Source organism: Crotalus tigris, unplaced genomic scaffold (genome assembly GCF_016545835.1).
Source record: "Crotalus tigris isolate CLP2741 ecotype Arizona unplaced genomic scaffold, ASM1654583v1 scf7180000020906.486998, whole genome shotgun sequence".
NCBI classification, from domain to species: domain Eukaryota; kingdom Metazoa; phylum Chordata; class Lepidosauria; order Squamata; family Viperidae; genus Crotalus; species Crotalus tigris.
Window position 1 is genome coordinate 132,501 of NW_024098248.1, and position 22,209 is coordinate 154,709.

Below are 22,209 nucleotides of genomic sequence, written 5' to 3' on the forward strand. Positions count from 1 at the left end.
GACCGGTTGGGGATCGCGGCATTAAAAAGGTTGAGAACCACTGACCTAATTGGTGCAAATGGGTGTGGAGCCTTCTTGGAACTGCTGAAAGGACTGTATTGTAGACTGGAGATAGATGATGTGGTATCTCCTCCGTTCTCTTGAGAGAGGGATGTTCAGTTTTGACGTAGAGGGCCTCTTAAAAGAATGCAAATGACCACCTGTTTGCAAGGAGTATAAATCCTTCCATTCCCCACCATCCAGTCAGAGCTGAAGAAGCTTCTTGCATGAGAAGCAAAACATCGGCAAAGAAAAATAAGAAAGTCCAGTTGCCTCATGAAAAAAAAAAAATCATCTTTGGGAAAACTATGACCTGGATGACTGAGAATCTCCATACAGTAGTTGCACCCTTTGTGTTAGCATAAAGCAAATACATTTTAAGCAAATATAATCCTAGCTGAATGGCATCAGCGGGCACTCCCCAGCCCTTTAATGAACAAAAACCATCCAGAGGGAATAAAAAAATGTGCAATGTCTTTCGTAATGGTGCTTGACCCATTTTGACACTTGGCCAAATCTTTAGAATTATTAGGTCAAAGAGAGACAATTTGCAGCCCTTTAGAAATGGCAGCTTGGCTGGGAGTGAAGGATGCTGGGAAGTGTAGTCTCCAGAGCTCCTTTGATTGGTTGATTTGGGGCTTCGGTTTTCTAACTGAAGAAGGTGAATGTCTAATCTGTGCTCAGTGCAGGGTCCACTAACACAGTGTTTTTCGAAGTTGGCAACTTTTAAGATGTGTGGACTTCAACTCCCAGAATTCTCCGGTCAGTATACTGGATTCTGGGAGTTTGAATCTATACATCTTAAGGCAGGGCTTTTCAACCAGTGGTACAGGTACCACCTGTGGTACATTGGCACCTGGCAGGTGGTACGCGACCATCCTAGAAAAGTGGTAGTGGAGGAGGGGAATGAGCTGAACCGGTGGCAGCACCGCACAAGCCTGAGCAAGAGATGGCTGGAGCTGCAGGGCTGTCAGGGCTCAGCGGAAGCGCCAGGATCAGCGCCAGGGCTCAGCACTGATCCTGGTGCTTCTGCTGAGCCCTGAAAAAGCACCAATCAGCTGGAAAGCAGCACTGATCCTGGTGCTTCTGCTGAGCCCAGAAGAAGCGCTGATCAGCTGGAATGTTGCAGCATCTCCAGGGTCTTATGATTTACATTCAGATGCTTGGCAACTGATTCATATTTATGATGGTCACAGTGTCCCAGAGTCATATGAAGTGACCAAAACCTGCTGCAACCACCCAGCAGACGTAGGGAATAAAAATCAAACAACCCCCACCCCCAACTATTTTTTTGGGGGGGGGTCATCAAGTTTTTGACACCTTGCTAGGAGACTGGTGGTACTCGGATATTGCCATATCCTAAAAGTGGTACAATGGGTGAAAAGGTTGAAAAGCCCTGTCTTAAGGTTGGCAACTGTGAAAAACATGGCACTAATGCATTTGTTTATTATCAGCCACCCAGCAGCACCTGGGGGCTAACTATCCGTTCAAATGAGAAGAAAAATAAAAGAATTTAAAACAGAACCATGTGTTTGAGGCAATGCAAGAATGGCTTATTAGAAAGACAACTTACCGCACAGCGTGGCTTTAAAAAGAAGCTCAGATGACTTCATTCAGCCTCTGTCTGACGAAGGATCATTGGTTTGAAAGAGAGGCAAAGGACCCCTCCCTCAACAGAGGGGGAGGAATAAGACACCATCTATCCCCTGTTTACAACACAATCCTTTCAGCAGTTCCAAGAAGGGTCCACACCCATTTGCACTCTGGTTCAGGAGAGGGTGCCAATAAACCCCCTAGTGCAGAATTCCCCAACTTTTTGGGGTTGGTGCGGAGCGGGGGGGAGGGGGGAGAGAAGAGATAGTTTTGTGGGGGGGGTAGATACATGTGTGCGGGTATGCATGCACACAAGCACCCGTTGCTTGCACGAGGGGCCGTGAATGTTCATGCAAGGGGCTGTGAGTGCTTGCACAAGTGAGGCCATAAGCCCCTGTGACGCAAGGATGTACAAGTGGGACCACAAACGCCCATGGCAATGCTCATGCGAGCGGCTGTGTGTACACGCACACTGGCCACCCACTCACGCAGCCCGGTGGCCGATAGGCCATTGCCTGGTAGTGGGGACCCCTGCCCTAGTGGCCTCAGTGACTCTCAGAGTACTAACGACCAGACGACTGCAAAGAAATATAATCCTTCCCTTTCCCCAACCTATCCTTCCATTCCCCCTACCACTCAATCAGAACTGATGAAGCTTCTTGGATGAGAAGTGAAATGTCTTCTTCCTCAAGGAAAAAAGTCCAGTTGCCTTTTGAAAAAGCACCTTTGAGAGAAATGACCTGGATATCTTGAGAATCTCCATAGAAACTCCCAGGATGAAGAACTCAAGTAGCAGCCTGTTCCACTGACCAATAATCTTAATGGTCAAGAGACATTCCTCCTGCCTCCTCTTTCTTTGTAATTGTAGCCCGTTGGTTCTTCTCTTGGTTAGCAGAGGGTAAGTCCTTTCCACAGACATTTGGAGTCTATTCTCACCTTTCTGCCACTTGCTGTCTTTGCTGAAAACAAACCGTGCCCAACTCTTTTAACCCTTATCAGTTTCCAGAATTCACCAAAGATGTTAAAAGAAAGAAGCCATTTTAATCTACAGTACTAAGCCAAAATTCGGGAGGCCTCTGGAAGCCCTGCCTAATAAGGTTTGTTGAAAAACAAGCTTTTAAAAAAATAAATGTGCTAGCCTATGGCTATAGGAGTCCTTCAAATTCATCGGGCAAACCTTGGTTCTGTTCACCCCTAGGGGAATGGATTTTGCCAACAGAGACATTGGCAACCTGTGTTTGACTCAGTTGGTAGCAACCAAGCCCAAGAGTCATTGTTTCTTCTTCCAATCTCTTTGTCCAGATCTGTTGCTGACGTGGCTTCCTTCGCTGAGAACACATGGGGGAGGGAAAGCTGCCTTCTGCAACATTGCAGAAAAATATTGCTAAAAGCAGGCAATAATCAGCAGAATGGAACAGGGGCTGTGGGAGGGCTGCTTTGATAGAGATGAGAAAGCCTCAGAAGACTTTTGGGAAAATGGTACTGTTGAAGGGAAAAGTCTTCATCATGGTTCAGTCCAAGCCGGGAATAAACAACATGGCGACTGTTTTAGAAAGAAGGCTGCAGTTTATTGAAGAGGAGAGCCAGACAGAAAGATGGCTCTGGAAGAAAAGAGCGAGCACATGTAGGGAGTGGGTTTTTATACCCTCTAGAGACTTTTGCTTGGAGTTGTTCCTGTGGCATGAACTTTGACCTGAGTCTGTGCCTTTCTGGTATTCTGATGGTGGTGGGTTAATCCTATTATGTCTCAAGAGACATATCCTGCTTCCCTGGGGCTGTGGCTGATGACTCTAGATTTTTGATGTGTTGATTGTAGGAATCTTTCTTCCTAATCCCAGTTTCCTGATTCCAGTCTTTCTGACAAGATTATCACATCTGCATTTCTGCAGACTTGGTTCCTGTTTGGGACAGAGAGACTTGGGGGCGGGGTTGGTTTCTGCTTTTAAAATCCTTTACGGAAATATTTCCAAAAATATTTCTTTCTCGGGGGAGGGGGAGGGCTGATTTCCCACAGTACCAAGCAAGAAAGCTTGCATTGCATTGCAAGTAGCTCTCCACCGAGGGCTAATTGACCCTAGAATTAATCATAAATCATTGTGGTTGTAAGTCGAAACATCACAGGTCTAATTGCATTTTTTGCAGCTGTTAAGTGAATGCCACAATCCTTAAGTGAGTCCATTATCTCCAATGATTGATTATGGCTGGAAGCAGGAAGTAAATGCCAGAAACTGGCAAAAAAAATAATAATTGCAAATTGAGGTCATGTGACCTCTGGAGGCTGCAAACAGCTGTTAAGTGAGGCAGTTGCCAAGTGCTCAAAATGCAATCACGTGACCTGGGTTGGGTGTAACTCATTATTCCAAAAATAGATTGTAAGTAATTCTGGGAATATCTGTTGTAACCTCAAGCTGTATTGTGTTGAATTTGCGTTGAAACTTAAAAAAGAAGACTAATACTAATCTTAAAATTAAAAAGAAAAAGAAAAGACAAAGGGGAAGCAGAAATTGCAAGAAAGGAAAAACATTGAAGAAAAATGAAATATCCAAAGTGGCTTCCAATATTCTTTGCAACACATAATTATATTTTAACTCTCTGAAGTTACATTGTGACTCTCGTCTTTCTATAATCTATCCAGGCCTTAAAGCCATAAATCACAAGTTCATTTTTTTTTTCACTTTTAAGAAAAAGTCCAAATGTAGCCAATATCTTTTTCTCTAATCAAAGACATCAATGTATCCATCTCAGTAACATTAAATGGCTGCAAGAAACAGCTAAGATTTCATTTTGGCTTCTGTTTGTGGACTGAAGCCACCTCAAGAAGATGAGTCTGAGAGACATGGAAGAGCATGTATTTTTGAAATAGTTAGGGATGGAAATTGAGGAGAGATCTGCAAGAAGACCCTCTTGCAGTGTCACTGAATTAATCAGAGAATACATTTATTCCTCGACTCACGATCACAATTGAAGCCAAAATTCTGTCTGTGAGACTTTTGTTAAGTAAGTTTTGCCCCATTTTACAACCTTTCTTGCCATAGTTGTTAAGTGAATCACTGCAGTTGATGAGTTAATAACCCAGTTGCAAATTTTATGAAAGCTTTTGTAGTATAGGTAGTCTTCAACTTACAGCCACAATTGAGTCCATAGCTAAGTGAGATAGTTGTTAACTGAGTGCTGCAATGTTTTACGACCTTTCTTGCTATAGTTGTTAAGTTGTGTAGTTAGTAGCGGGCGTCAAGTGAATCTGGCTTCCCCTTTGACTTTGCTTGTCAGAAGGTCGCAAAAGGGATCACATGTCCCTGCGACACTGTAACCGTCATAAATATGAACCAGTAGCTAAGGGTCTGAATTTTCATCACATGATCAATGGGGATGCTACAAAGGCTGTAACTGAAAAATGGTCATGACAATTTCTTCGGTGCCGTTGTAACTTTGAACGGTCACTAAATGCTGTTGTGAGTTGAGGATTACCTGTAAAATGCTGATCTCCAGCTGCTTTCCTCAAGTTGAAGTTCCCCTAACATTTCTCAACCTTAGCAACATAAAGAGGGGTGGACTTCGATTCCCAGAAGTCCCCAGCCAGTATTTGGGGATTTCAACCCCAAGCATGCTGGATAGGAAATTCTGGGTGTTGAAATTCACCCATAATAAGGTGGCCAAGATTGAGAAATATTGTTCTAAATCAGGGATAGACAACCTTGGCTCTTTTATGACTCGTGGACCTCAACTCCCAGAATTCCTGAGCCAGCCATGCTGAGGGGAAAGAGAGAGGTTTCCAAGCTGAGCCATGCTGGCTCAGGAATTCTGGGAGTTGAAGTCCACCAGTCATAAAGCGGCCTAGGCCTAGGCCAGAGGTAGACAACTTGGCTCTTTTATGACTCGTGGACTTCAACTCCCAGAATTCCTGAGCCAGCCATGCTGAGGGGAAAGGGAGAGGTTTCCAAGCTGAGCCATGCTGGCTCAGGAATTCTGGGAGTTGAAGTCCACGAGTCATAAAAGAGCCAAGGTGGCCTATCTCTGTTCTAAATCATGTATTCCATTGGTCTCTGATGGCCATATAGGCAAACCTTGACTTACGACAGCCCAAAATTTCTACTGCTAAGTGAGGCGGTTCTTGTGCCTCATTTTAAAAACTTTCTTTGGCAGAGTTGTTATAGTTATTAAGTGACTAACATGGCTGTTAAGTGAATCTGGCTTCCCCATTGACTTTGTTTGTCAGAAAGTTGCAAAAGCAGATCACATGACCACAGGACACTGCGACCATCATAAGTATGAGTCAGTTGCCAAACATATGAATTTTGATCATGTGGCCATAGTTGTGTGAAAAATGATCATAAGTCACTTCAAATGGTCACTAAATGAATGGTTGTGAGTGAAGGACTACCTGTATTTAGTCTCCTGGCAGGGATGGGATTTTTTTTTAAACTTTCCTGGCTTGGCTTTCCATCCTGCACTGGATGGCTCATAGCTCAGAACTCTATGCCAGAATAAAAGCAAGACAGAAAACAATGTTTGTTTTGACCAGCAGTAGCTCACCACAGCTGGCTGTAGGCTATTTATTTATTTATTTATTTATGAGACTTATATACCGCTTTAAGTGCAAGCACTCTCTAAGCGGTGTAGACCAGTAAGCAATGTATATATATATTTACATTGCCCCCAACAATCTGGGTCCTCATTTTACCTACCTCGGAAGGATGGAAGGCTGAGTCAACTCTGAGCCGGTGAGATTTGAACCGCTGACCTGCTGAACACAGTCAGCTAAAGTGGCCTGCAGCTTGCCTCACCAGCAGAGCCCCTGAAACGGAAACGAGGTCTGCCTTGGGGGCTCTTGAGGTCGAGAGACCTGTTCAGCTTTTTCACATTTGCACACACCAATGTTTAAGGGTGATGGTTTCTATCACCTTCCTGCCATACACTTCCAACCAGATGGCGAATATACAGCTCTATCATAGAATGTAAATGTAGAAAGGGAATTTTGAGGTTATCTAGCCCAGGGCTTTTCAATATTTTCACCCATTGTACCACTTTTAGGGTATGGCAATATCCGAGTATCACCAGCCACCTAGCAAGGTGTCAAAAACTTGATGATGAAAAAAAAAGTGATAAAGTACAGGTAGTCCTCGACTTACAACAGCTTGCTTAGTGACTGAAGCTACAATGGCACTGAAAAAAGTGCCCCCCAAGCCAAAGCCGAGCAAGACACCTGCCTGCCCACCCGTCGGTGCTCTTCCTCCTATCCAAGGGGGGTGTTTGGTTTTTATTCCCCCCGTCTGCTAGGTGGTTGCAGCAGGTTTTGGTCACTTCACATGACCCTGGGACACTGTGACCATCATAAATATGAATCAGTTGCCAAGCATCTGAATGTAAATCACAAGACCCTGCTGCAACATTCCAGCTGATTGGCACTTCTTCTGGGCTCAGCAGAAGCACCAGGATCAGTGCTGCTTTCCAGCTGATTGGTGTTTCTTCAGGGCTCAACAGAAGCACCAGGATCAGTGCTGAGCTCCAGGTGGAACCTGGCGCTGATCCTGGTGCTTCCATTGAGCCCTGACAGCCCCGAAGCACGGATCAGCTGGAAAACGGCACTAATCCTGGTGCTTCCGCTGAGCCCTGACAGCCCTGCAGTTCCAGCTACCTGTCGCTCAGGCTTGTGCAGTGCTGCCACCGATTGAGCTCATTCCCCTTCCCCACTACCACTTTTCTAGGATGGTCACGTACTACCTGCCAGGTGCCAATGTACCACAGGTGGTACCCGTACAGCTGGTTGAAAAGCCCTGATCTAGCCCAACCCCCTGCCCTGTACAAGAATCCATTGCTGCAGTGTCCATGGGAGATGGCTGCTCAGCCCTTGTTCAATCATGAGGCTTTGTCATTAAATTTCCTGATGTCCCAGATCTGCTTCCATGTCATTTTAATGCGGGGGGGGGGGGGAATGATGGCCCCCTTTGTGACTGCTAGACTTCAACTCCCGGAATTTCTGAGCCAGCATGGAGGCAGTCTAGGAAAAGAATTCTTGGCTGGCTCAGGATTTCTGGGAGTTGAAGTCCAGCAGTCACAAAGGGGCCATCGTTCCCCACTCCTGTTTAATGCATCATGTCTTGTCTCGTCTTTGCAATCCTTGAAAGCAGCCATTCTGTCTTCTTGTAGTCTTCTTTTCTCCAGGCTCAAGTTACACAGTGCCTTCAGCAGCTTCTTATACAATGTTAGCTTCTTCCAGGCTTCTTCTGGCTTGTTTCATCTCCCCTAGTCACTTCTTTGCCCATCTTTCTGCTGGGTGGTTCCTCACTTCCAGAAAGATATTAAGCCCTTATCGACTTTTTAAAATCCAAGTTCTGCAGAACCGAAAGGCTGTCCTTCAAATGCCCACAGACAGCTTGGCAGGTTGGGTGTTGAAGTATATTTCCGCTCAGAAGCAGGCATCTGTAGCTATCTGTCATTCCAACTGTTCCTTTTAAACAACTATCCAGTGTATGAGAAATATACTTTTTATTTCTATTTATTTATTTATGAGACTTATATACCGCTTTAAGTGCAAGCACTCTCTAAGTGGTGTACACCAGTAAGCAATGTATATATATATATATACATTGCCCCCAACAATCTGGGTCCTTTGTGCATGCTTTGGCCACTTGGCTCAAAAATGATGAAGTAGTACAGAGTGTAAATTCCAGTGATAATTTAGGACATGCAGGCATACTCTGAAGTCTTTTCCGACTCCCTCCCACTCTAAGCAAAGGAAAGGAACAGCCTAAAACAGTGATGGCGAACCTTTTAGAGACCGAGTGCCCAAAAACTGGTCCCGACCCCGCTCCATTCCCCTGCCCTGCCCCCACTCTGCCTCCCCATCCCTTGCCCCGCCTGCTCGCAGAGCCACTCACTGCCTCCAGGGCCCACTGCAGATCGCCCAGGCAGCCCAGCAACGCTATGGCGGCCACAACCTCTGCCCACGCCCTGCAGCATCAACTGCATGATGGGGTGTGAGGCAGAGTCTTGTCTACGTTGCCTGGCTGCCATGTCCTTGGCTGCGCTGCTCCATGTGGGCCACGCTCGGGGATGACTCTCCTTCAGGGGGGCTGCTGGAGAGGAAGGGGTCATGGGGGGAGGCAAGGCTGGAGCAACGGCACGTGTGCCCACAGAGAGGGCTCCGAGTGCCGCCTCTGGCACCGTGCCATAGGTTCGCCACCACTGGCATAAAAGAAGCCAAATTATAGTACAAGATAGTCCTCAAATTACAGCTATTCATGTAATGATCGAAGTTACAACGGCACTTGTAAAAAAAAATGACATCATTTTTTTCACACTTATGATTGCAGTATCCCCATGGTCACATGATCAAATTTCATACACTTATGAAGGTTGCAGGGTCCTGGAGTCATGTGATCTTCTGATAAGCAAAATCAATAAGGAAGTCAGGTACGCTTAACAACTGTGTGACTAACTTAACAACGTCAGTGATTCACTAATCAATATTGTGGCAAGAATGGGATAAAGTTTACTTAATTTATTTTATAAATGGATTAACAATGGAATTTGGGCTCTCTTGTGGTTATTAGCCTAGGACTCTCTAGTACTATAATTTGCTTCGATGTGTTTTTCTTTGTTAAAAACAGATCATGCCAAACCAATCTTATTTCATTCTTTGATAAAGTGATTAAATTAGTAGACCAATAAAATGCTGTGATGTAGTATACTTAGATTTCAGTAAGACATTTGACAAAGTAGGCCACAACCTACTTCTTGGTAAGCTAGAAAAATGTGGAATAGACAACATCACCACCAGAAGGATCTGTAGCTGGCTGGCAAACTGTACTCAATGAGTAGTCCTCAATGGCACTACATCCTCACGGAGAGAAGTAAGCAGAGGGGTACCACTAAGTCTCCATCTTAGGCCCAGTACTCTTCAATATCTTCATAAATGACTTAGATGAGGGAATAGAAGGGGAATTCATCAAATTTGCAGATGACATAAACTGGCAGGAATAGCCAACCCCAGAAGACAAGCTTAGGATCCAAAAAGATCTCACAAAATTGAACAATGGGCCCTATCCAACAAAATGAAATTTAATGTGGAGAAGAGCAAAGTTTTACATCTAGGCAGGAAAAAACAAAGGTACAAGTACAGATTAGGGGAGACCTGGCTCAAAAACAGTAACTCTGAAAGGGACCTAGGAGTCCTAGTGGCCGATTGCTTGAATATGAGCCAGCAGTGTGCAGCAGCTGCCAAAAAAAGCTAATTCAATCCTGGATTGTATAAACAGAGGCATAGAGTCAAGATCACATGAAATATTAAAACTCTAGGTGAGACCACATCTGAAATACTGCAATCAGTTTTGGTCACCATATTACAAAAAAGATGTTGAGACCTTGGAAAAAGTTCAGAGAAGAGCAACTAAGATGATCAAAGGCCTGGAGACACGAAGAATGGCTACAGGACTTGGGTTTGGCTAGTCTGGAGAAAATAAGGATTAAGGGTGACATGATAGCAGTCTTCCAGTCTTTGAGGGGCTGCCACAAAGAAGAGGGGGTCACATTATTCTCCAAAGCCCCAGAGGGCAGGACAAGAAACAATGGATGGAAACTAATCAAAGAAAGGAGCAACCTGAAATTAAGGAGAAACTTCCTAACAATGAGGACAATTAACCAGTGGAACAGTTTGCCACCAGAAATCGTGGGCACTCCATCATTGGAGGTTTTTAAGAAGAGACTGGACAGTCACTTGTCTGAGATGATATAGGTTCTCATGTTCAAGCAGGGGGCTGGACTAGAAGACCTCCAAGGTCCCTTTCTATTCTATTCTATTCTATTCTATTCTATTCTATTCTATTCTATTCTATTCTCGACGTTAATCCCACCCCCATGCAGCAAAGGCGGGTTCAAAGCATTATTGACAGCGCCCCAGCCAATAACCGAGACAGCCTCCTCCTCTCCCACTCTCTTCCTTTCGCCAATCTCCGGCCACCCTCTGTGACCCAAAGGGCGGGGCCTCAGGCCGCCGGCGCCATCTTGTGAGTGACGTCGCTCGGGCCACTCTCCCTATCCCCAGCGGGGAAAGCTAGGAAAGAGGGCCGAGTTTCCCCTCGAGAGATAAAACAAGAGCCGGAGAAGGATCGAGGAGAGTGGGCGGATGGGCTCAACTTCGGCGCGCCGGGAAGGGGCGGCGCCGAGCCGCTAACGACCCGCTCAAGATGGCGCCCGCGGAGTCCCGCCTCACCCGGGGGCGGCGTGCCGTGCGCGTGACGTCACTGGGCAAGGGCAGGTGGGAAGCCAGACCGGGCGAAGTTTGGCCCGTGCGAGGCGGCGGCGGCGGCAGCTGTGCCCGGCCCAACTTCTTCTCTCCCTCCCAGCTTCGGAGCCGGGGCTGCCATGACTGCGGAGGACTCCGGCTCGCTGGCCTGGTCCATCGACAAGGATGACTACGAGCTGGAGGAGGTGATCGGTGAGTCGGGCTAGGCCCGTGGCTGGGCAGAGGGGGCGTGCGCGTACCTGGTGCCCGCGGGCGCCCAGGAGGGGGGGCGGCTCTGCAGCGGTAGGGACGGCTTTGCCCCGGCCGGGGGGGATAGCTGTGGGTCTTCTGGGATCCCGGGAGCGGGTTGTTGTTGGTGGCATCCTCCTGCCCATCCCTCCTCTGCAGGCACCGATGCTGCTATGCCTGGGTGCAAAAGAGGGCAGCCCCATGCAGCCCCCCCCCCTCCTCGCCTGCTGCCCTCTCAATTGGGGGGTGGTGGAGAAGAGAAGGGAGACCCTTGCCATCCTCCCAGGTGAGAGGCTGCATGTCCGTGGTGGGCGTGGGCTACGGCTCTTGGAAGACCTGGGGTCAAAAAAGGAGGGGAGGGTTGCAGGTGCCGTCCGGCCCTCGCTGGGGTCACGGTGACCTCGCAAAAAAGCGGGGGAGGCGCTGACTTTTGGAGGGCAGGATGTACGGATTGCTCCTGGAGAGGATGTTCGGTTTCCCGCTGTTTGGGATGACCTGCGGATTGGGTCCTCAGTCAATCAGAATAAGGACCTTGGAGGTCATGTAGCCCAGGGCTTTTCAACCTTTTCACCCATTGTACCACTTTTAGGATATGGCAATATCCGAGTACCACCAGTCGCCTAGCAAGGTGTCAAAAACATGATGACCCCCCCCCCAAAAAAGGAAAAAAGTGATAAAATCCTCAACTTACAACAGTTCACTTAGTGACTGGCCATTGTTCAAAGTTACAATGGCCACAGCCGAGCAAGACAGTGCCGACGGCGCTCTTCCTCCTGTCCGAGGTTTTCATTGTTGTGAGCATTTCTGTCGAGGATTGGCAGTGGGGGTGGGGTGGGGGAGTGTTTTGTTTTTAATTCCCCCTGTCTGCTGGGTGGTTGCAGCAGGTTTTGGTCACTTCACATGACCCTGGGACACTGTGGCCATCATACATATGAATCAGTTGCCAAGCGTCTGAATGTAAATCACAAGACCCTGGAGATGCTGCAACATTCCAGCTGATCGGTGCTTCTTCCGGGCTCAGCAGAAGTACCGGGATCAGTGTCGAGCTCCAGCTGGAGCCTGGTGCTGATCCTGGTGCTTTCCCTGAGCCCTGACAGCCCCGAAGAAGCGCTGATAAGCTGGAAAGTGGCACTGATCCTGGTGCTTCCGCTGAGCCCTGACAGCCCTGCAGCTCCAGCTGTCTCTTGCTCAGGCTTGTGCGGTGCTGCCACCAGTTCAGCTCATTCCCCTCCCCCTCTACCACTTTTCTAGCATACCACCTGCCAGGCGCCAATGTACCACAGGTGGTACCCGTACCACTGGTTGAAAAGCCCTGTTCTAGTCCAACCCCCTGCCCAGGCAGGAAACCCTATACCATTTCAGACAGGTGACTGTCCAATCTCTTCTTTAAAGCTTCCGGTATTGATGCGCCCACAACTTCTGAAGTCAACCTGTTCCTCTGGTTGATTGATCTCATTGTCAGGAAGTTTCTCCTTGATTCTAGGTTGCTTCTCTCCTTGCAGAGGGGGGATCCTGGGGGGTAAGGGGCTTTTAGCCTTGGTGATAGGAGGGGCTGAAGTCTATCTGCTGGGAGACTGGTTGGCTCCCTTGGGCAGTGGATGGGCTCCTTGTGAGGAGACATTGGATTAAATGTCCATGAAGATTCTCAGTCACCCAGTTCAAGGTTGTCCCAAAGGTGCTTTTTGAAGAGGCAAGTGGACTTGAAGACATTTCGCTTCTCATACAAGGAGCTTCTTCAGCTCTGAAGTTTCTTGGATGAGAAGTGAAACATCTTCAAGGACCAACAAAGAACGTCCAGTTGCCTCTTGAAAAAGCACCTCTGGCACAGACATTGGATTAGAAGGACTAGTGATCCAATCCAGCAGGGTACCTCTTACGTGGTCAGTTCTTCCTTTTTTTTCCTCTGAAGACCATCTATTGGGAGACACCTGAACTTCCTTTAGTTGGCCACCAGGATTACAGGTTAGATGGGCCAGGGTCCCATTCAGCAGCCCACTTACGTTCTGTTATTGCTTTTCTCTTTCTCTTCTCTATCTTCTCCTTCTCTAGAGCCCATCTGTTGGGAGACAGGTGGGCTTCCTCAGGTACTTGGTTGCCCACTGGGAGAAAAGACAGCTCGGCTAGATGGGTCACGGGTCCCATCCAGCCTGACACAGCTTCTGTTCTAAAGTTCAGAGGGAGCAGGGGAAGTCATGGATTTGAAGAAATAATCTTCTATCCCTGGAAACGCTGCTTTTAATCAGCTTCTTGTCCTTCCCTTGGAAGTGTGTCTGCTATGTGAGAATCAAAAAATCTGCTTCTGAAAGGTTTGGCGAAGGATCTGTGCTTTGTGCTTTGATATATGTATGTCTGGTCTTAAACTAAAAGGCATACCAACTCCAGTTTGTTTGTTTTATTGAAGCACACATAGCCTTGAATTCCATTCCCCAGGCAAGCACTGCTAGTTACAGTAATGAATGTGTTATGCTTTTGTGGATACTGGGGTTCCTATAAAATTATGACCATAGTTAGCTTGAGTATTTATTAGGACAAAGAAAGAGCCTTGCATTTTTAGATTAAAGCTTGAAGTCTCTCCCTCTCTCTCCCCCCCCTCTCTCTCCCCTCTCCCATCTCCCAATTAATGCTTGAGGGATGAAAAAGTTTGAATACTTGTGGTTTAAAGGCTTTGAAGCTGGGGGTGTGGCTGGGCTGTAATTTTGTTTGCAGTTAAGATTCATTGTCAAACTTTCTCCAGCTACAGTTTTAGAAATAATGTGTATGAGAAAGAATTTTGCACTTTTTAATTTTTTGGCTAACATGGACACTGGGCATTTTGGTTCTGGGTATATTTCAATTCTCAAGAATGTCTTGAACATCATGGAGAAATCCCTATCCGTGACTTGGAAGACGTGGCAAATTCAGAGACTCTCCACAGACTGTAGGAAAGTGGATGTTTGTTCAACCTTCCTAAGAGGAAGCTGAGGCTCCTAAAATTACTTCAGATATTTGTGTTGCTCATCACACTAATCTGTTGTATAGCCCATTTTTCTTGGCTTAGTGTGTTCAAACTCATCTTATTTTGGCCCATTCAAGAAGAATAGTTGAATAAGACATGGCTGAACCCAGCTGGAGAGATCCTTTGGAACTGTTGGGGAATATTGCAGTTTGAAGATTATATTATTAATAGATTATGATCAAATTCACGTTTCCTTAAATCAGTATCTTTCATCTTTGACAACTGGAAGATGTGTGGACTTCAATTCCCAGAATTTCCCAGCCAGGGGAATTCTGGGGATTGAAGTCCACATATTTTCAATTTGCCAACCTACCACATATATCTTATCTGAACCTCTAAGTCATAATCCATGGTGACCTGATTGTACATCATACTGAGCTGAAATCAAACCAATTCATTACGGCTTTGTGTTCACTATCAAATTTTGGGCTTTCCCACTGTGGTTGCTCTGTTCTGCTTGTGCAATCAAATTCAAGAAGCTACATCTTATTTGCCAATTTCTTATTTTCCACTTTACCCTTCATTACATTGCTGCCCTTAGGTTAGCGTAGTATGTGAACTTGGCCATTGTGGGTTAGTATGATTTGTGAATCAGACCATTATGACTTGATCTACAGATCATGGTTTAAACCCTACATGAATTAAGCCACTTGTATGTTACTATTCATAATTCACCACTGTTTGCAAAAACTCTTATTCATATTGTTAACGAAGGTTGGTGTTGCCACCAAAGAGAATGAATCGGCAACGGGTCGAACTTTGCTATTTTCAGCCAGAGAGCTATTATTGCCCTTTCTGAACTACATCTGGTCTGTTTCTTAAGTTGGATTTTGTCTAGGATGAATGCAAAGTCTGTGTTCTTTGTTCCCCACCTTCAGAGAAAACAAACACAGTGACTTTTTGAGGGATATGAGAGGGCAAAACTGAGAAAATGCAACACAGGAATGCTGTTTATAAGCTTTTCATTTTTGTGCTTCTATGCCAGCGGTTCTCAACCTTTGGGTCGCGACCTCATTTGGGGTCGAACAACCATTTTACGGGGGTTGCCAAACAACGCGATCCGCCATTTTTTTCCTCAGGCGGCGCCGCCGCGCATGGGGTGCCGCCACACATGGGGCGCCGCCGCGCATGCGCGGCGCGTCCTTATGACCGGGGTCGCCGTATAAAAAGGTTGAGAACCACTGTTCTATGCTTTATCTAAGCGGGCAATCTACAGGTATATCCTGGTTTAACAAGTATAAACCCACCAGCAAGCTTTAGATTAGCCAGAGTTGAGAGCACAAGCATTCCTTAGTCAGCAGGACTAAGCCTAGATTAGATTTTTTCCATCACTGCACATCAGGGAGCTTATGCGTCTGTTGTTTGGGGATAGTTGTGTAGGTGCTTCATTTATATTTCTGCAAATATACAGGTGACTCTGCAAAGTTACAGTGGCACTGAAAAAAAGTGACATGACTGTTTTTCCCACTTAACGACCATTGCAGTAGCTCCATGGTCATGTGATCATAATTCAGATGCTTGGCAACTGATTCATATTTATGTCAGTTACAGAGTCCTGGGGTCAACCTTTTGCGACCTTCTGACAAGCAAACTCAGTAGGGAAGTCAGATACTAACTTAACAACTGTAGTGATTCACTTAACAACTGTAGTAAGAAAGGTTGTAAAATGGGGCAAAATTCACTTAACAGATGTTTCCCTTAGCAACAGAAATGTTGGGTTCAATTGTGATCGTAAGTAGTCTCCATTGCTGTAACACAGTGTTTCTCAACCTTGACAATTTTAAGGCATGTGGACTTCAACTCCCAGAATTCCACAGCTAGCATTGCTGGCTGTGGAATTCTGGGAGTTGAAGTCCACATGCCTTAAAATTGTCAAGGTTGAGAAGCACTGCTGTAACATATCTCGTTTGGTTCTTGGAGACCCTTTAAGTTGCATTTGCTTGTATCATAGTTACCCATTCCTTTTTTTTCTCTTCCACAGCTAAACTCAGCTCTCCTTCCCTACAATGTGAATAGTCTGGTTCTCATTTTTCTCCTTTGGGTTCCTTTAAATTAGAACTCATTCTTATCTTACAGTCCTTCCAAGAACTGGTAATGGATTGATGGTTGTTGGCAATCTTGCAGAAAACAAAAATCTCACTGACAGCCTGTCATTCCTTGTTTCATATTTCTTTTCAAAGTGACTTGGTGAATGAAATGTAAAAATTAGTCTTTTCCTGTAGACACTCCCATCCCCCCCTCTCTCCCCCCCTTTCTTCACCAGCTGGTTTTAGCAGTTGCATCAGGATCAGATCTGCTTTTTGAAATTTCTCTCTCTTTTTTTTTGTCCTCTTCATCCTTCCCCCTCAATTCCCAAATGCTTTTGAAGATCCAGGATGTGGTTAAATCTTTGCAAAGAGCACATGCAGTTCCTAGGAAGACAGGCTAAAGGTCAAGACCATTGCCTATAGATATTTTTATGCCCTTCCATCCTATTTTAACAAACCATAGTTCCTCTATCTCTTTTTGGCAATCTCATCTCTTTTCTATCCCTTTTAGAAAGAGGTGCATTTAAAAATGGGTTCATTATTTTTCTCTTCACTTGGTGCCCAATCTTGCAAGAGGGTATAGATCAGTGGTTCTCAACCTTTTTAATGCCGTGACCCCCAACTGGTTGTAAATCAAGGACTACTCAACCGGTCGTAAGTCAAGGATTACCCAACCGGTCGTAAGTCGAGGACTTTCCCTGCCCGGGAGCACCGCGCATGCATGGTGCCGCCCCCTGCGCCGGCCGAGGCGTAGCTGGAAAGGGGTAGCGACGGTGCGGGGCGACCACCGGTTGGGCCACCAGCTGGCCCAGCCCAAGGGAGGTAAGGCACCCGCTGGGCCCCTCGCGCGCCAGCAACCCTCCCTGCGCCCGCCGGCCTCCCACCTCCCACCCCTGGCCCTCTTTTACTTACATTTTTAGTAGTTGCTCAGCAGGGCCCCTTGCGCGCCAGCAACCCTCCCTGCGCCCGCCGGCCTCCCACCTCCCACCCCTGGCCCTCTTTTACTTACATTTTTAGTAGTTGCTCAGCAGGGAGGGGTGGAAACTTCCAGACAGCTCGCCTTTGCTGCAGACAACTTGCACATCATTTGCAGAATGGGACTTTTGGCGGGCTCAGCAGGGCAGAGACAGCCTGGACAATTCCTATTGGCTTTTGAAAGCCAATAGAATTAGACTCTATTCAAGAGAGTCTATTCTATTGGCTTTCAGAAGCCAATAGAATAAAAGGGAGTAGCACAGCTAAGGAAAAGGGGAAAAAAATGGCGGACTGCATTGTTTGGAGACCCCCGTGAAATGGTCGTTCGACCCCAAATGGGGTCGCGACCCACAGGTTGAGAACCGCTGGTATAGAAGTAGACAGTGAAAGTTGTATATTAATGTTCTATGCCTTGCCAACAAAAAAGAAAGTGTTGTATTTGTGACAGGAAATTGAGAAGAACATAATGAAAAAGTGAGATTGGATCTGCATCCATAAAAACATAGTTACAGGAAACTTTCTTGCTTTGAATGGGCTCTAAGACCAGCTCAAAAAACTAGGTCAGGGGTAGGCAACTTTGGCTCTTTTATGACTCGTGGACTTCAACTCCCAGAATTCCTGACTGGGAATTGAAGTCCACAAGTCATAAAAGAGCCAAGGTTGCCTACCCCTGAACTAGCTGAAGTCTTGTTGAAACCTTATGTGTCATTTGTGAGACATCCTGGAAAACTGGGAAGATGACTGAAGGGGTACAATGTGCTCATTTTCCAAAAGGGGAGAAGAAAGCTCTAATGGATGATAGACCAGTCAGTTTGACCGGGAAGGTTTTAGGACAGAACAGTCCTTGAAAGTCATTTATCAAGTAGGAACTGTGGTGGTGCAGTAGTTAGAACGCAGTATTGCAGGCTAACTCTGCCTACTGTTGGGAGTTCGATCCTGACCGGCTCAAGGTTGACTTGGCCTTCCATCCTTCTGAGCTCTATAAAATGAGGACTCAGATGGTTGAGGGCAATATGCTGATTCTGTAAATCACTTAGAGAGGACTGTAGTGCACTATGAAGTGGTATATAAGTCTTAAGTGCTATTGGCTATCGCTATGTCTCTTTTTTGGCCGAACAACTTCTTTAATAGATTGTGGGAATGATACGGGACATAATGTATCTTGGTTTCAGTAAAGCATTTGGCAGTTAACTTCAAACGGCCATTAAGCAACCAGTCGTAAGTCAAGGACTACCTCTGTGCTGATCGACCCAGGCTCCATCTATTTTTGGATTTGAAAGGGATTAAGATAAATTGGAACAGGTTCAGAGAAGGTCAGAAGGAGAACAAGAAGCTTAGCTCTCTGAAGAGAGATTGAAGGAGATGGGTGGGTCTGCCTTGAGAAGATAGCTGTGAAAGGGGGCAGGTAGGATAGCATTCTTTAAATCAGATGTCATAGAGGAGGGGTGGGGAACTGTGGCTCTTTTATGACTTGTGGACTTCAACTCCCAGAATTCCTGAGCCAGCCATGCTGAATTGAAGTCCACAAGTCACAAAGGGGCCATAGTTCCCACCTCTGTCATAGAGGATAAATATCAAGATTTCTTTTCTCTTGTTCTTGATTCCAGCTGAATGTTTAAAAAAATAATTCCGTGAAGAGCAGTTGAACAATGAAATCAAGTGACCCAGGGAGGCATTGGAATACAGGAAATCCTCAGCTTACAGCTATTCATTTAGTGACTGTTTGAAGTTACAACAGTACACGTAGTCCTTGACTTACAAACACAACTGAGCCCAAAATTTCTGTTGCTAAGTAAGACATCTTTTTAAGTGAGTTTTGCCCCATTTTACGACATATTTGCCACAGTTGTTAAAGGAATCACTGCAGTTGTTAAATTAGTAACATGGTTGTTAAGTGAAGCTGCCTTCCCCATGGATTTTGCTGGTTTGAAGTTTGCAAAAGGTGATCACATGACACTGCAATCGTCATAAATATGAGTCCATTGCCAAAATCTGAATTTTGATCACATGACTATGAGGATGCTATCGTGGTTGTAAGTGTGAAAAATGGCCTTAAGACATTTTCAGTGATGGTGTAACTTCGAGTGGTCATTAAACTGTTGTAAGTTGAAGATTACCTGTGCTGAAAAAGCTACTTACGACTATTTTTCACACTTATGATTGTTGCAGTAACCCCGTTATCACATGATCAGAATTTGGAAGCTTGTGAAGTGGCATGTACTTATGATGGTTGCAATGTTATGTAATAACTTTTTGTGACCTTCTAATAAACAAAATCAATGGAGAAGCCAGATTCAAATAACAGTTGCGCTGATTCACTTAACAACAGTGATAAGGTTGTAAAATGAGGCAAACATAATGGAAATTTTGGCTCATTTGTGGTCATAAGTTGAAGACTACCTGTAGAAGTCAAACAGTAATTAGTTGTCAAGACTTGATTCCTGCACTCCGAGAAGGGGAGGTTAGACTGGATGACCTCAAGGATCCCTTCCAGTTCTAGGATTCTCTATGTTTCCTGCTTTGCGACTTTTCAGGCATGAGTTGCATTTGGTGTTACCAGAATAACAGAGTTGAAAGGGACCTTGCAGGTCTTCTAGTCCAGGGCTTTTCAACCTTTTCACCCATTGTACCACTTTTAGGATATGGCAACATCCGAGTACCACCAGTCGCCTAGCAAGGTGTCAAAAACTTGATGACAAAAAAAGAGGAAAAAAGTGATAAAGTCCTCGATTTACAACAGTTTGCTTAGTGACTGTTTGAAGTTACAATGGCACCGAAAAAAGTGCCCCCCAAGCCACAGCCGAGCAAGACACCTGCCTGCCCACCCAGCGGTGCTCTTCCTCCTGTCTGAGGTTTCCATTGTTGTGAGCATTTCTGTGGAGGATTGGCAGCAGGGGTGGGGGGTGGGGTGTTTGGTTTTTATTTCCCCCCCCCCATCTGCTGGGTGGTTGCAACAGGTTTTGGTCACTTCACATGACCCTGGGACATTGTGACTGTTATAAATATGAATCAGTTGCCAAGCATCTGAATCTAAATTACAAAACCCTGGAGATGCTGCAACATTCCAGCTGATTGCTGCTTCTTTAGGACTCAACAGAAGCACCAGGATCAGTGCTGAGCTCCAGCTGGAGCCTGGCACTGATCCTGGCGCTTCCATTGAGCCCTGACAATCCCGAACAAGCACCGATCAGCTTGAAAGTGGCACTGATCCTGGCACTTCCACTGAGCCCTGACAGCCCCGAAGAAGCACTGATCCTGGTGCTTCTGCTGAGCCCTGACAGCCCTGCAGCTCCAGCCATCTCTCGCTCAGGCTTGTGCGGTGCTGCCACCGGTTCAGCTCATTCCCCTCCCCCACTACCACTTTTCTAGGAAGTTTGCGTACCACCTGCCAGGTGCCCATGTACCACAGGTGGTACCCGTACCACTGGTTGAAAAGCCTTGTTCTAGTCCAACCTCCTTCTCAAGCATCATTTCAGACAAATGGCTGTCCAATCTCTTCTTAAAAACCTCCAGTGTTGGAGCATTCACCACTTCTGGAGGCAGGTTGTTCCACTGATTAATTGTTCTCACTGTCAGGAAGTTTCTCCTTAGTTCCAGGTTGCTTCTCTCTTTGGTTAGTTTTCATCCCTTGCTTCCTGTCCTGCCTTCAGGTGCTTTGGAAAATGAGTTGACCCCCTTTTCTTTGTGGTAGCCCCTCAAATATTATTGGAACACTGCTATCATGTCAAAAGTTGCTGAACATTGAAAAAAAGAGAAAGGAAATCCTCTTGTGAAATATCCTTGCTTTATCTAGAGCACAATGGCGTGGGGGGGGGGACGGGGACTGTTATTCAGCAGTTATGTTGACAGTTGGCAGTTATGTCGGTGTCATCAGCTGGGATTTGACCAAAGTAACAAATGATGTCTGAGCCTCTGGGGGCTTAAAATGTGCAATGCTTTCCACCTCCAGAGTTGCTGGTTTAAATGGACTGCGGGTTCTATCTCTAATTTTCTTCCATGCCTTCAGCCCCATAGAAAAGATAGCGAATACGGGTAATCCTCCACTTACGATCACGATTGGGCCCAAAATTTATGTTGCTAAGTGAAACATAACCATCATAAATACAGTATGAACCAATGGCAAAGCATCCGAATTTTGATCACATGACCAAGGGGATGCTGCAACAGGCATAGCTGTAACAAATGGTCATGTCACTTTTTCCAGTGCTGTTGTAACTTTAAATGGTCACCAAATGAACTGTTGTAAGTCGAGGACCAGCTGTAGTGCAAAAAAAGGGAGAGATGCATAACTGGAAAAATGTTCTGAGGAGAAAAAGGCACAATTTTTTTAAAAAAAGTCAGAGTCAGGATAAAATTATGTATAACTGGGTTTAATAGAGAAGGTGGTATTGGGTTGATCCCGATCAAACTGTGGAATTTATGGCTATGGAGATTCTCAGTCATTCAGGTCATGGTTATTCCAAAGTCGTTTTTTCCAAAAGACAGCTGGACTTTCTTGCTTTTTATCTTACATTGTTAGGGTCTTCCTGCTTGAGTAGGGGGTAGACTAGAAGACCTCCAAGGTCCCTTCCAGCTCTGTTCTAATTGATTGATATTTCATGGAGGAAGCCTCCCAAGCAGTTTGGAATGTGTCTTTATTGTGTATTGAACATTTACCCTGAAATGGGAGGCTTCTCTTGTCAATAAAAATGAGATTGAATGTCAGTCAATATTTATAAGCTCTGTTGGTTCTTCCACATGTTTGAATCCTTTCTCTGGACATTCAGGCTACCTCACCCTAGCCACAAAAAGAATATCAGTAAAGCAGTTTGGGCAATAAAAGTCAGCTCCAATAATCCAGCAGCAGTAGCAGTAAATCTGTCAACAGCCTTCTAATAAATGCCTATCTATCTAAACAATATTGTTTAATCTGTTGGGAGGATCCTTTGATTGCCTCTGAATAGGTGATTCATCCTTTCAAATCAGTTTGTCTACCTGCCTCTTTTGCTGCAAGAACAATTTATGGATTATGTTAATAGAGTTTCTTTTAGCATGCAAACACATTTTTGGAAGGAGACGTCTACCTCTGATTTTGAAACATTCATTATCAGCCTTTGAATTGTTGTAAT

At 45.6% G+C, this 22,209-nt stretch overlaps 1 protein-coding gene across 1 annotated transcript in view; it reads left to right on the top strand.

Moving 5' to 3' along the window:
- Positions 1 to 10,666: 10,666 nt before the first annotated feature.
- OXSR1 (oxidative stress responsive kinase 1) overlaps positions 10,667 to 22,209 on the top strand; it is a 96,804-nt gene continuing 85,261 nt past the window's right edge. The window contains exon 1 of the mRNA XM_039368706.1: positions 10,667 to 11,068. Coding sequence (XP_039224640.1) covers positions 10,996 to 11,068 — 73 coding nt within the window. The 5' untranslated portion in view covers positions 10,667 to 10,995. The remainder of the gene's footprint in view (positions 11,069 to 22,209) is intronic.